General features: G+C 45.9%; 1 protein-coding gene across 2 annotated transcripts in view; it reads right to left on the bottom strand.

Annotated features, from left to right (window-relative positions):
• The window catches only part of themis (thymocyte selection associated), a 102762-nt gene extending 90545 nt beyond the window's left edge, over positions 1-12217 (bottom strand). Inside the window, exon 1 of one of the 2 annotated variants that reach the window (XM_072499230.1) lies at positions 11575-12217. In XM_072499230.1, coding sequence (XP_072355331.1) covers positions 11575-11665 — 91 coding nt within the window. In that variant the 5' untranslated portion in view covers positions 11666-12217. The remainder of the gene's footprint in view (positions 1-11574) is intronic. The other variant, XM_072499229.1, reaches the window with a different exon arrangement.
• Between the last annotated feature and the right edge of the window lie 807 nt (positions 12218-13024).

The following is a 13024-nucleotide window of genomic DNA, read 5'->3' as shown; positions in this document are numbered from 1 at the left end:
GGAGGAAACCGGAGCACCCAGAAGAAACCCACACTGGCACAGGGAGCACGTGCAGACTCCGCACAGATTGTGACCCAAGCCAGGAATCGAATCTGGGTCCTTAATGATGCTTTCATTCGTTGTGACTTTGCCCTAATGACTATCTCATTATGCAGCTCCACAGACCACATTTGCGAGTTTGATCAAGAAGACCCAGTGCCTGGATCAGCTCAGCCAGAAAACATAGTCATCTCCAGTGATGAGGAACAAGTCATCGATACTCCAGCATGCCAAAAGGTGAAACCTCAGTACCAACCTTCATGTGGCTCTAGAAACAGAGGTGATCCTTCATGTTGATGAGGCCGCAGAAGTGGGCTTGGTCACACCATCCAGAGATGATGCAATGCCTACAGCTCTGCAAACATCTCAGCACATAATGACTGCCGGCTGCTACAAAGAAAGCTGGGGATAGGTTTTGGTATCTGGGGATCCATGAGACGGGGGAATGGGCGACATTAACAAAGTTGGTGGAGGAGATAAAGGAGGACTTTAGGGAGGTGGGATACACTGCACCTGGCACTGACGGGGAGAGTTCAAGTGGTGAAAATGAATGTCCTGCCAAGGTTCTTATTTGTATTTCAGACGCTCCCGATTTTAACCCCTAATGCCTTTTTCCGGAAGCTGGATGCAGTTATTTCAGAGTTATTTCAGGTGGGGATGGTGCCAAGGGTGAAGAGGGCCCCGCTATAGAGGCAGAAGGAGAGGTTGGCATTACCGGATCTGCTGCATTACTATTGGGCAGCGAATGAGGAGCACGTGAGGCAGTGGTGGATGGGAGTTTTGAACTTGGGAATACAGTCTCAGGATAAGTCTGAGATGAGGTGAAATGTCTTCACTCAAAGGTAGCAAAAATTAAGGATTCTCTATTTCAGAGACCTGTGAGTCCTCAGTTGTTGAGAATATTCAAGTCAGAGTTCTGTAGATTTTTGCATTTTAAATAAATCAGGGGGCATGGGGAAAGTGCGGAAAGGTGGATTGTAGCAGCAGGTTCTTTCAGGGGGTAGCAGATGAGTGTGAAAAGTGTGGTCCAAGGCCAGCAAACCACCCACATATGTTCTGGGGGTGTGATATATTAGAGAGATACTGCGTGGGAGTGTTCGGGATGCTAGTAAAGATTGTGGGTGTAGAGGTCAGATCCGATGGTGGCGATTTTGTTGGAGATCGGAAATGCTGGAACTGATGGAGCGGAGGAAGGTCGATGTTGTGGCGTTCGCCGCTCTGGTTGCCCGGTGAAGAATTTTGATGGAATGGCGGTCGACAACGCCTGGCTAGGGAACCTGTACAACTTCCTTCAGTTTGAGACGATTAAGTTTGAATTGAGGGGAGTGACAAAGGGGGAAAATTTGTACACACTGTAAAATTGTGAACTGGGGAGTGTGTTCCCCAGATTATTCATTTTTGTATTTTTGAATATGTTTGGAATAAAATATATATATTTTTAAAAATGAGGCTAGAAATATCAGTTGGCACATTATCAGATAAGTGCTTAATATATTCATTCGACATTTACCTGTCAAGTTATTTTAATGCAGTGTTGAGCTCATATCACAAATATAACATCTAGGCTGCTTAATACCTATTTCAGTTGATAGATATATATTTTTTCATATTCCACATCATTCCTTCATGGAGTTGTTTTTTCAAAGATAATTTAATAACCATTTTTTTTTACCAGTACAGTATATTCATTTGGCTTCTTTTCATTCATAATTAATCATTGATTTAGGTTACATATGGCTCATTTAATAGATTTTGTTTTTTTGGTGAATATCTGTGCCTATTGAGACTAGAATAATTTCCTGCCATTTGTGTCAGTGAGAGACATCTTTAGACAAACGCTGAACATATTCATTTGCCATTCACCTGTCCGAGCTGGACTAGGGGCAAGATTCTCCGACCCCCCGCCGGGTCGGAGAATCGTCGGGGGCTGGCGTGAATCCCGCCCCCGTCGGTTGCCGAATTCTCCGGTACCGGAGATTCGGCGGGGGCGGGAATGGCCCCGCGCCAGTTGGCAGGCCCCCCCCCCCCCCCCCGCAATTCTCCGGCCCGGATGGGCCAAAGTTCCGCTGCTAGAATGCCTGTCCTGCCGGCGTGGATTAAACCACCTCTCTTACCGGCGGGACAAGGCGGCGCGGGCGGGGTCCTGGGGGGGGCGCGGGGCGATCTGGCCCCGGGGGTGCCCCCACGGTGGTCTGGCCCGCGATCGGGGACAACTGATCCGCAGGTGGGCCTGTGCCATAGGGGCACTCTTTTCCTTCCGCCTTCGCCATGGTCTCCACCATGGCGGAGGCGGAAGAGACTCCCTCCACTGCGCATACGTGGGGATGCCGTGAGCGGCCGCTGACGCTCCCGCGCTAGCGCCGCCCGGAGATGTCATTTCCGCGCCAGCTGGCGGGGCACCAAAGGCCTTTCCCACCAGCTGGCGGGGCGGAAATCAGTCCGGCGTGGGCCTAGCCCTCAAGGTTAGGGCTCGGTCCCTCAAGATGCAGAGGATTCCGCACTTTTGGGGCGGCGCGATGCCGGACTGATTCGCCCCATTTTTGGCGCCGGTCGACGGACATCGCGCCGATAAGGGAGAATTTCGCCCCAGATGTGCAGCGATATTCTCTTGCCATGCATTAACCCAAAACTCAATCACAACTGAATCAGACTGCCAATTAGGAACGTTGGGGCAGAGTAGGCTATTCAGCCCCTTGAGCCTGTACCATCATTCAATGAGATCATGGCTAATCTGTGGAGTAACTCCATACACCTGCCTTTGGCCCCATATCCCTTCATATCTTTGCTTAACAAAAATATATCTATCTCAGATTTAAAATTAACAACTGTTCTAGCTTCAACTGCTGTTTGTGGGAGAGAGTTCCAAACCTCTACCATTCTTTGCACGAAGATGTGCTTCCTACCTCTCTCCTGAATGGTCTAACCCTAATTGCTCCACAGTTGTATTGATTTCTGTGCCATTAAGTGCACCTCCCAGTAGAAACAGGGTTGAGACAGTCCAAACGTCTTTCACACAACGATCTACAGTTGGAACAAGAGAGGAAAAAGCACAAATATGGGGCTGGATTCTCTGCTGTCGGGATTCTCCGCTGCACCGGCAGCGCATCCATGCCCGGGGATTTCCCAACGGCGTGGGGCTGCCCACAATAGGAAACTCCATTGGCTGGCTGATGGGACGGAGAATCCCACTGCAGGCGGAGGCGGGCCGCACCAGAAAACTGGTGCAGCGGGGCGGAGGATCCCACTCATGCTCATTCACTGTCACACGGTATTTAAAAAAGCACGTTTGTTCCATTACTCCCACCATTCACAGGGCAAAACCAAAATCGATGTTTTCAAATTGGTCCAAAATGACAGGGTCAATGTTGCTGCCGATGTGAATCTACAAGTTCAAGGCAGTGAACAGAAAAGTATTCTACTGGTGTAGTCCATGCTACGAGTACAAATAACATCAAAATGTTGCTGGGACTCACATTATCTGTCATCCAATTCCCCTCGCCCAATATCTTTTATCACACCACATTAAAAGAGAATAAGGTTCTGCCAGTTGGTTTAAATTACTAAGTGTAAACCATGCTGCACATGCAACAGTAACAACATTTAATAAACTTATTCAACTGAAGATACTCAGGCTAAAAAAAAACTCTCCCTCCCTCCCCTTCCCTCCCCCCCCCCCTTTGCAGGGCCCCTCTCCCCCCGCCCCCGCCCCCGCCCCCCCCCCCCCCCATTGCAATCTCCCAAAAACACCCTTAGCAGTGCACCCTCCAGCCCCCACTCTCCAGGCTGAAAACAATCTTGGATAAAACATTACAGTACAGGATAATTTAACAAACCGCCGCCAAACAAAAGCTCTGAGAGCCCAGAGTCTTTTAGTTCAAGTCCAGCTTCTTCTTTTAATAAAAGTCCATTCCTAGTCAGAGCAAGTTAGGTTAACAGACCGCCGCCACTGTACAGCACTGAAAAAACGAAGTGCCCGTTAGTTCAAGTCCAGCTTCTTATCTTTAATGAAAGCCCAAATCTGTTCTGGTGTCTCGAAGTAGTGATGGAGTTCCTCAAACGTAACCCAAAGCTTCGCAGGATACAGCATTCCAAACCTCACCTCCTTTTTGTAGAGGGCTGCCTTTACCTTGATGAATCCTGCACACCTCTTGGCCAGCTCCGTTAGCAAGTCCTGGTAGATGTGCACCTCGCAGTTCTCCCATCTGCTGCTCCTCTCCGCCTTGGCCCATCGCAGCACACGTTCCCGGTCAGCCAGCCAGTGAAAGCAGACCACAAAGGCCCTCGGACGGTCGCCCGTCCTGGGCTTCCTTGTGGGGGCTCTATGCGCCCCATCCAACTCCAGGGGTCGAGGGAAGGCCTCCGGTCCCATCAGCGCCTCGAACATACCCATCACGTATGCACCCACATCCGATCCCTCGCAGCCCTCGGGAAGGCCAACGATCCTCAAGTTCTGCCTCCTGATTCTGTTCCCCAGCTCTTCAAGCTGCTCCTGCATCCTCCTCTGGTGGGAGTTCAGCTCCTCCACCTCATGCTCCAGCTCCGTTACCGTGTCCGCCTGGCTGGGGAGCTTCACCTCGACCTCCCTGAGCGCCTTCTCTTGGACCGCCTGTATCTCGACCATTCGGTCCATTACTGCTCTCATCGGGTCCAGCGTGTCCCTCTTCTTATCGGTGAAGCAATTCCTGAAGAACTCCATCTGTTGCTCTCTTGGCCAGTGGGCCTCCGCTCCCTGGTCCCTGCCGTCTGCCATGCTACGCCGCCTGGTCTGGGGTCCCCGCTGCTCCCGCTTCGATCCTTGCCGCTCCGCTCGACCACTTCTGGTCCAGCTGTCCGTACCACGGGGGGGAAAGCCTCTTCCCTATCGCCCCCTCCACCGATTCAGATCGCCAGGTCCCGAAAAAGTCCTTTGGAAAAGGTCAGTTTGCCCATCGCAGGCGGGAGCGATCCGACCTGCGACCTGCTTCCTCGAGGGCGCCACCGGAAGTCCCAGTTTTCTCAATTAATGAACAACCAGAAATCTGAAGGTGCAGATGCTAGAACATATCAGCAGCAGGCAGATTTTAGTATGCACGCGGGTACATGGGTTTCCAACATCAATGCCTTTTAGATTATAATATCTAACTGCCTAAACAGAGTGATACGCTATATAGTTAATTCAGCAATCCCTTGTGCTCAAAAGCATGGATCTGAAAATCAGGGTTGCAATATAATTGTCCCATCTCTTTTGACAGTAACTTCAAATAGACAGGGAGTTGCACTGTTCATGTTAACTGATATTATAGCAGTCTAAATATAAAAATTAACACAAGTGTTTCTGACAGGCTGTGCTGGTTTTTCAGAGCAAGCCGTCTGAAATCAGCCAAACCAGTGAGGAATTTCAAGCATAAATTATATCCTGCTCAAATCAAGTCTCAGCAACTGTTGGCTGTTTCTGATTACATTCTGAGACATCTGACTGCCCAAGTTCATGGAAGATTTTATATTGGTAATATGAAAATAGGTTTAAACTGATAGTTGAGAAAGAAACTTCTAAAAACTTGCAATTTTGAGTGCAATCTGCTTATGAATCACAAATTGCATCCCAACCAAAAATCCTTGGTCTGTTTGTTAATGTATTGCCCAGGATTGGTTTATTAAAAAATCAGCTTTCACTCATTGGAAGCTCGCAGTGGCAAAATAGTTTCAAATACCCTGGGAGCAAGTTTCAGAAGTTAAACAAATAGTCATTTTCACATTAATAGATTTTAGTGAATCAAATTAGAAATATTACCATCCTACTACTGGGCGGCACAATGGCACAATGGTTAGCACTGCTGCCTCATTGCACCAGGGACCCGGGTTCAAGTCCGGCCTTGGGTCACTGCCCGTGTGGAGATTGCACATTTTCCCCGTGTCTGCGTGGGTTTCCCTCGGGTGCTCTGGTTTCCTCCCAACTAATGTGCAGGTTAGGTGGATTTGCAATGTTAAATTGCTCCTTAGTGTCCAAAAACGATGTGTAGGTGAGGTTAAGGAGTTACTGGGATAGGATGAGGGAGTGAGTTTAGGTGGAGTGTTCTTTCAGAAGGTCGGTGCAGACTCGATGGGCCGAATGGCTTCTTTTTGCACCGTAGGGATTCAATAATTCTATTCCAATGAAGGTACCCAAAATTACCAAACCCAACTTAGTAACTCAAGACAAAAAAATCTGACAATTACATTTAGTGTAACTGCTCAATCAAAAAAATAAATTCTGCCAGTTGCAATTACATGGTGCGTCAACAAATCTCCAATACCTCACAGAGGTGACAATCTTTGTCTGTGTGCACATTGACAGTGATAGACTATTCTACTATACAACATTATAGTGGAGTCCAACCTAAGCGACACCTAACAGGCTCAAACAACCATTTCCAGTATTTTTATGGTCACTCCTTGACCATAGGAAATAGGAGCACAAGCTGACCGTTCTGCCCTTTGAGCCGACACTGCTTTTCAATAAGATCATGGCTCACCTGCTGCTACAAATCCACATTTCCGCACTTTCCCCATGCCCCTTGATTTATTTAAAATGCAAAAATCTACAGAACTCTGACTTGAATATTCTCAACAACTGAGGACTCACAGGTTTCTGAAATATAGAATCCTTAATATTTGCAACCTTTGAGTGAAGACATTTCACCTCATCTCAGACTTATCCTGATACTATATTCCCAGTTCAAAACTCCCAAGAAAAGGGAAACATTCTCACATCGCCTACCCTGTTAAGCCTATAATAATTTTAATTATTTCAATTAGAAACTCTAAGGAATGTAGGCCCATTTTACTCAATCTCTCCTCATGGGACAATTACCCTAACTGTAACAATCAACAGTTCCCTAAGGCAAGTATACCCGACCTTCAGTAAGGAGAACAAAACTGTATCAACTGCTCCAGGTCTGGTCTCACCAAGGCCCTGGATCATGAATGGAAAGTAAGTTAATATTTTTTCCACACTTAGTATCGGGGTGGTATGGCAAATTGTGTAGAAATATTTTATATTTTCTGTTTTTATTGCTAATTCAGTGCCAATTTGTGAATCATGGTAAATTTCATACAACTGATTCTTGTGATCTAGAAATTGGATTCAAAAAGTGAAAATTGAAAATGTCACCTTGAGCCAGGTTGCAAAAAAGCTAATGTATTTGTGCACAAGGTAAAAATAGGATAAAACCATTAGTATTTATGAAACAATGCCCAATGTATTTGATCATCATTTTTAATTAGAAATTAGTAATTACCAAATGAATTTTACTTTGGACTCTTAAATCCAGCAGAAAGACTTGCACCCTGGCCCAAGCAGAGAGAGAAGCAGCTGCGTTATGTTTGGATAGATGTTACTGAACATTTCTGATCTTTAAACAATGCCGATCAGATTGTAAATATTCTGAGCATCTTCAAACAAGGACGTTTATGTTGTGACCTTTTTAAAGCTAATGTGCAAATCAGGGCAACTCAGTGCATAAGTACACGGGTTACAGGAAGATTTAATTGTACAAGGTCAATTTTCAGCTTTTTAAAAATCTAGTACAGCTGTCTGTATACAAAGAGGGCAACTGTCTTAGGGCTGAAGCCCTCCACTTTCGAGTAGCTAATTCAAGAGCTCTATTGGGAGGGTTTGCTGTTTAGTCAAAGAATGGACCATGATGATGATGCCTAAAGAAGGAAAGGTAAATTCAAAGCCAGAAAAAAATAATCATCATGATCAAATACTGGAACAGTGATAGTTTCTTGTTACAGGAGAGTAGGTGTGGTATTACATGTTAAAGGGACTGTTAACCCAGGAAAATATTTTAAAAACAACTTCTTATGAATGAGGTTAACATTGGAAAATTTTGAAACAGTAATCTATACTCTGTAAAGAAAGAAACATTTGAAGCATTGGAGAAGAACGTGTGTAGATATAGATAAATTGTAGACAATTCTGGCCTTGTAAACTGAAATTTAAAGGCGGTTGTTTGTTATATGCTTCTACATGTTTAAAGTGGCAATTCGAAAGTAATTGCCCCAATGTCTCTTGATACCATGTTGACGTATTTTCAGTTGAACAAGGTAATTTAGGAAAAATAAATGTTACTGACATAAGATTCTTATAAAATGATCTTGAATCCCAATCAAGAGGCTTCACTGTTACAGGCACGTGTGGAATTTGAGTGGAATAAAAATGACTGCGCGACCTGCTGAACTCGCTGCCCCAATTCCTGGCATGCACTCTTGGTGCCTGAGGCTTAATTCAGGGGGTCACAAGTTTGTAAAGTTGAAAATGTTGATGAGGAGAGCCAAATTGTCCCCAGATTTAAGTAGTTCAATAATGTAGGCATGAGTCCGTTGAAAATACAATGGCCTCCAAATAGTTTGCAAACAAAAGTATATGTCAGTTGCACAAAAGGTCATTGCTAAACTATTTAGCAAAACTAATAATTACAGAAGATATTTTCCAACAGAATAAATAAAACTCTTCAATTTCATCCAATCAGTAGTTTGGCAACACAAACCTGGAAGATCCCAAGATCAAATCTCAGTCTGAGCTGAAATAGCAGATTTCTTGGTATCCTGAGTCAAGGAAAGAAAACCTGCCAGAAATCAATGATCATTGGGCCTGGCTGTCGATCATAAGCAAATGGCAGTAATTTAATAGCAGTTTAGGTTTTATTGGTATAAATGCTTGAAATATATTTAATGCCTGTGCTTCTCAACCATTTTAAAACTATTTTCAAATGTGACATCATGCACGCGCGCATTGGTTAAATATCACAGTCACTTCAAGCACAACTGAACATGTTTTTCCATTGTGGAACAGCAAAAAGTAAATCATGGAATAGAACTCGATTGTTGTTTCAGATAAACAAATGCATTTAAGAATCAATGCAGAAACATAAAAGAGCTGTGTGGGTGGGAAAGGGAATTTTATTTCTTGTTTTTCTTGTTAACTTATTGTTTCCAGTCAGAATGTTGGGGAAAGAGAAACTCAAAGATAAAGTCCGTCCAACAGAAAACAACAATGATTCATTGGCATTTATTTTGTTTTAAACTGTGAAATCACCTGTTTCCATTTAAATGGTTGCAACATTTCTTCCACCTTATATTTATTGCATAACAAGAAAAAAACATTGCTAATAATCTGAAAACAAATTTCTATGGAATAGATTAATATTGATGTTGCTACAAAGAACTTAACTTGATATTTTCAGTTAGGAAAAGAGTTGTAGAATAATTTTTCATAATGTGCCATAATCTATTGCTTCTTAAAAGTTAAGGATTTTTTTAAATTGGCATCTGTTTGAATTAATACCATATATTCAGTAACAGATAATTGGAAGAATAAAATCTCTCAAAAATTGAATGGCCTGTTTCAAAGAATACATCATAATAATTGTGAATGCAGACTATAAAACCAGTGCAAAATTCACACAAAAAAAACAGCAAGCCAACCACTGACTCAGGAAATCTGCCTCACAGCGCCAGCGACCAGGTTCGATTCTGACCTTGGGTGACTATCTGTGTGGCGTTTACACATGCTCCCCATGTCTGCATAGGTTTCCTCCGGGTGCTGCGGCTTCCCCCCACCAGTCCAAAGATGCGAAGGTTAGGTAGATTGGCCATGTTAAATTGTCCCATAGTGTCCAAAGGTAGGGTGCTCTTTTAGTGGGTGGGTGCAGACTTGATGGGACAAATGGCCACCTTCTGAACTGTACCGATTCTATGAACTATAGTGAAACACTCTTCACCAAAACACATTGCTTCAAAACATTGATATTCTTATCTAGACAACTGTCATAAGGAGAAATGTTGTCAGGTAATTTTAAGCTTCTGGTTCTCTCACATTAACGGTCACGTTCGGGTTCAAGTTGTAGCTAAACAATAGGGAGTAGGCCGCATACATAGCACTATTGGATACTTGGTGAACAGACTCTACTGAAATACCAGGGAGCTGGAGTGAAGGTCACGGAGAAACACCAGACTTCCCACCAAAATGCATATGGGAGCTGGCTGCACAGGAACTTTGGATTGTTGCACTGTACCGGAAAACGGGTTGCGCAGAAACACTGGCGACTCGGAGAACGGCTGCGTCAAAGCTTGGAGGTCAGCAGCTGAGAAATATCTCGGTGCAAATCTTCAAGAAGCTGAGATCAAGCTCCAGAGAAATATTGACCCCTAGCAGAGGACAGCACACAGAAACACCGAGTAGCTGGGAACCTTGAAAGGACAGCATTTTGATTGCATAACAGAGCAGTTTCAGTTCTGTTGATTGGTCACACCAGTTGACTACAGTACCCACATTTGAAGGTATGAATGAATACAGGGAGAAGATTTCCCCCTGCAGAAGGCATAACAAGATCCTCTAACAAAGAATAGATTTCTAATTTTGCTACACAATATATTGAGGCAATTCTTCTCCCAATGTACAATATACGCAGTGTTATTAGTGAATCGCAATACCCACGTATGCATACTTCTCTCAGGTGTGTATTTTTTGTTTGGCTGACTCTGTTAAATAAAATCTTGTGACATTATTGAAATCATAGAATCATAGAATTTACAGTGCAGAAGGAGGCTATTCGGCCCATCGAGTCTGCACCGGCTCTTGGAAAGAGCACCCTACCCAAGGCCAACACCGCCACCCTATCCCCATAACCCAGTAACCCCAGCCAACACCAAGGGCAATTTTGGACACTAAGGGCAATTTATCATGGCCAATCCACCTAACCTGCACATCTTTGGACTGTGGGAGGAAACCGGAGCACCCGGAGGAAACTCACGCACACACAAATGAATTGGTGTTAATGAGAATTGTTTCTTGAATCGGACTTTATTGGAATATATGAGCAAAATACCACTGTTGAAACCAGTCTTTACGGCATTACGTCAGCGTGAAGTGACTGTAACTTCAATGTTACAATCACCCTCTTCCAAATATATACCGATATTACCGGATTTTACTTAACATTTACAGATAATAAACGTTAAAACAATAAAAGACAAAATGCTGCCCTATTTTCCAACTGTTCGCCAGATTAAGTTTTAAATACATTCGTAAATAAACCTCCGTAGAATTTAGCAAACCATCGAACTTAGAGCAAAGCTCTGGATAAAAACGTGGATTCGAACTGAACAATGGATTTAAATGGTGCAAAAAGTCAACCATGCCTTAAAGTGTCAACCATTCAAGGCACATTTGTGTAAAGTAAGCGTTGTTGGGAGTATTGTGACATTTCACGAGTTTCTCTAGTTAACTGTATCTGACGGACAGAAGTTTAGAAATATAAACGGTGAGCAATCAGACTCAACGTGGTTTAATTTATAGCTATTTTGAGATTATCGGAAATTTAAGTCAGCAAAACTCTGGTGCAGTGAAGTTCGTTGCACTGAAGTCTGCGGCACTGAAAGGTTTCAGGCGCCACCCATACGCCGCGGGGGGGGGGCTCAACTCGGAAGCATTACAATAAATAAAACATAACTGAATAAAGGAATAAGTCCCAGTGAAGCGGAAAATCACACCGTCTAAATTCTAACCGTTACCTTGGAAGTAAATCCCAGACTGGATCTGCATTATTCTGGGAAGAGTGGTGGGATCGAGCGAGTCGATGAAGCTCTCTAGGCTTTGCGCCATTCCCCTGCGATTTTCCTCACCGCCTTGCAGAGAGTTATCAGCGGAGGCCGGTTGTCTCGAGGCGACAGGTGCTCCTCGCGCACGCTGTGGGCGCCCCACCCAGTGGTAGTCGGTCAGTCTCTTCCCCCCCGCCCACGGTGCCAGCTGGTCAGGACTGCAGCCCTGCTCCTGCTCGACGTTTACTGACTGTCTGAGAAAGGCTCAGCACAAAACTCCAGCCACAAAAACTGGTTTGCAATCTCAACGAATGAGTCAGATTTTCTTCACCATGACACCGAAGTCAACGTTAAAACAGAACAATGGTGGGCGGCAACCCCGGAAACACACCCGGCCAACTCTCACACTGTAACGTTTGCTGTAAACCTCCTCGACAGGTTGTTTTTTCTCTCATCTTAAAAGCAGTTGGTTTCCAGATGTGACCGTGAACGGTTTGCATTCGCAGTTAGACAGGGTGGCCGAGATTTGATGGAAAACTTTCGAAGTGTGGTAGCGAGCAGGAACTGCCGCGAGCTTCCCGATCCTTGGCCCGCCGAGGCCATCACTCCTTTCAATTGTTAATTGGGCCACTCAACGAAGCCCCAGGGGCTTGACGCCGTCAGTGATGGTCCCGCCAGCTCCCCGCTAACAAGGGAGAGCAGCACTTAAACCGATCCTGCAGAGCAAACCCCACGCAGCCCGCAGCCAGCCACCGAGGAGACCAGCCAGACCCATGGGGTGAGATTCTCCACTCCCGCGCCGGTTGGGAGAATCGCCTGGGCCGCCAAAATTTCCCGGGAGGCCGGTCCGACGCCCTCCAGCGATTCTCCCAAGCGGCGGGAACAGCCCGGTCGAGTTCCGCAGGCCGGAGAATCGCCGGAGACACCCAAAATGGCGATTCCCCGGCACCCCCGCTATTCTCAGGCCCGGATGGGCCGAGCGGCCAGGCCAAAACGGCGGGTTCCCCCCGACGCCATCCACACCTGGTCGCTGCCGTCGGGAACAGTGCACGAATGCTGGGGGGGGGGGGGGGGGGGCCTGCACCGGGGGGTACCTCAAATGTGGGGTGGCCCGCGATCGGTGCCCACCAATCTTCGGGCCGTCCTCTCTGAAGGAGGACCTCCTTCCTTCCGCGGCACCGCAAGATCCGTCCGCCATCTTCTTGCGGGGTGGACTTAGAGAGGACGGCAACCACGCATGCGCGGGTGACGCCAGTTATGCTGCGCCGGCCACGTCATCTATGCGGCGCCGCTTTTACATGGCGACAAGGCCTGGCACGTGTAGATAACGTGGCCCCGATCCTAGCCAATTGTTGGGGCCTGAATCGGTCGGGATCGGGGCCGTTTCGCGCCATCGTGATCCTCAACGGCGTTTACAACGGCG

This window comes from Scyliorhinus torazame, chromosome 4, assembly GCF_047496885.1.
Source record: "Scyliorhinus torazame isolate Kashiwa2021f chromosome 4, sScyTor2.1, whole genome shotgun sequence".
NCBI classification, from domain to species: Eukaryota; Metazoa; Chordata; class Chondrichthyes; order Carcharhiniformes; family Scyliorhinidae; genus Scyliorhinus; species Scyliorhinus torazame.
The sequence above is the reverse complement of the archived record's forward strand: the minus strand, read 5'-3'. Positions and strand labels throughout refer to the sequence as shown.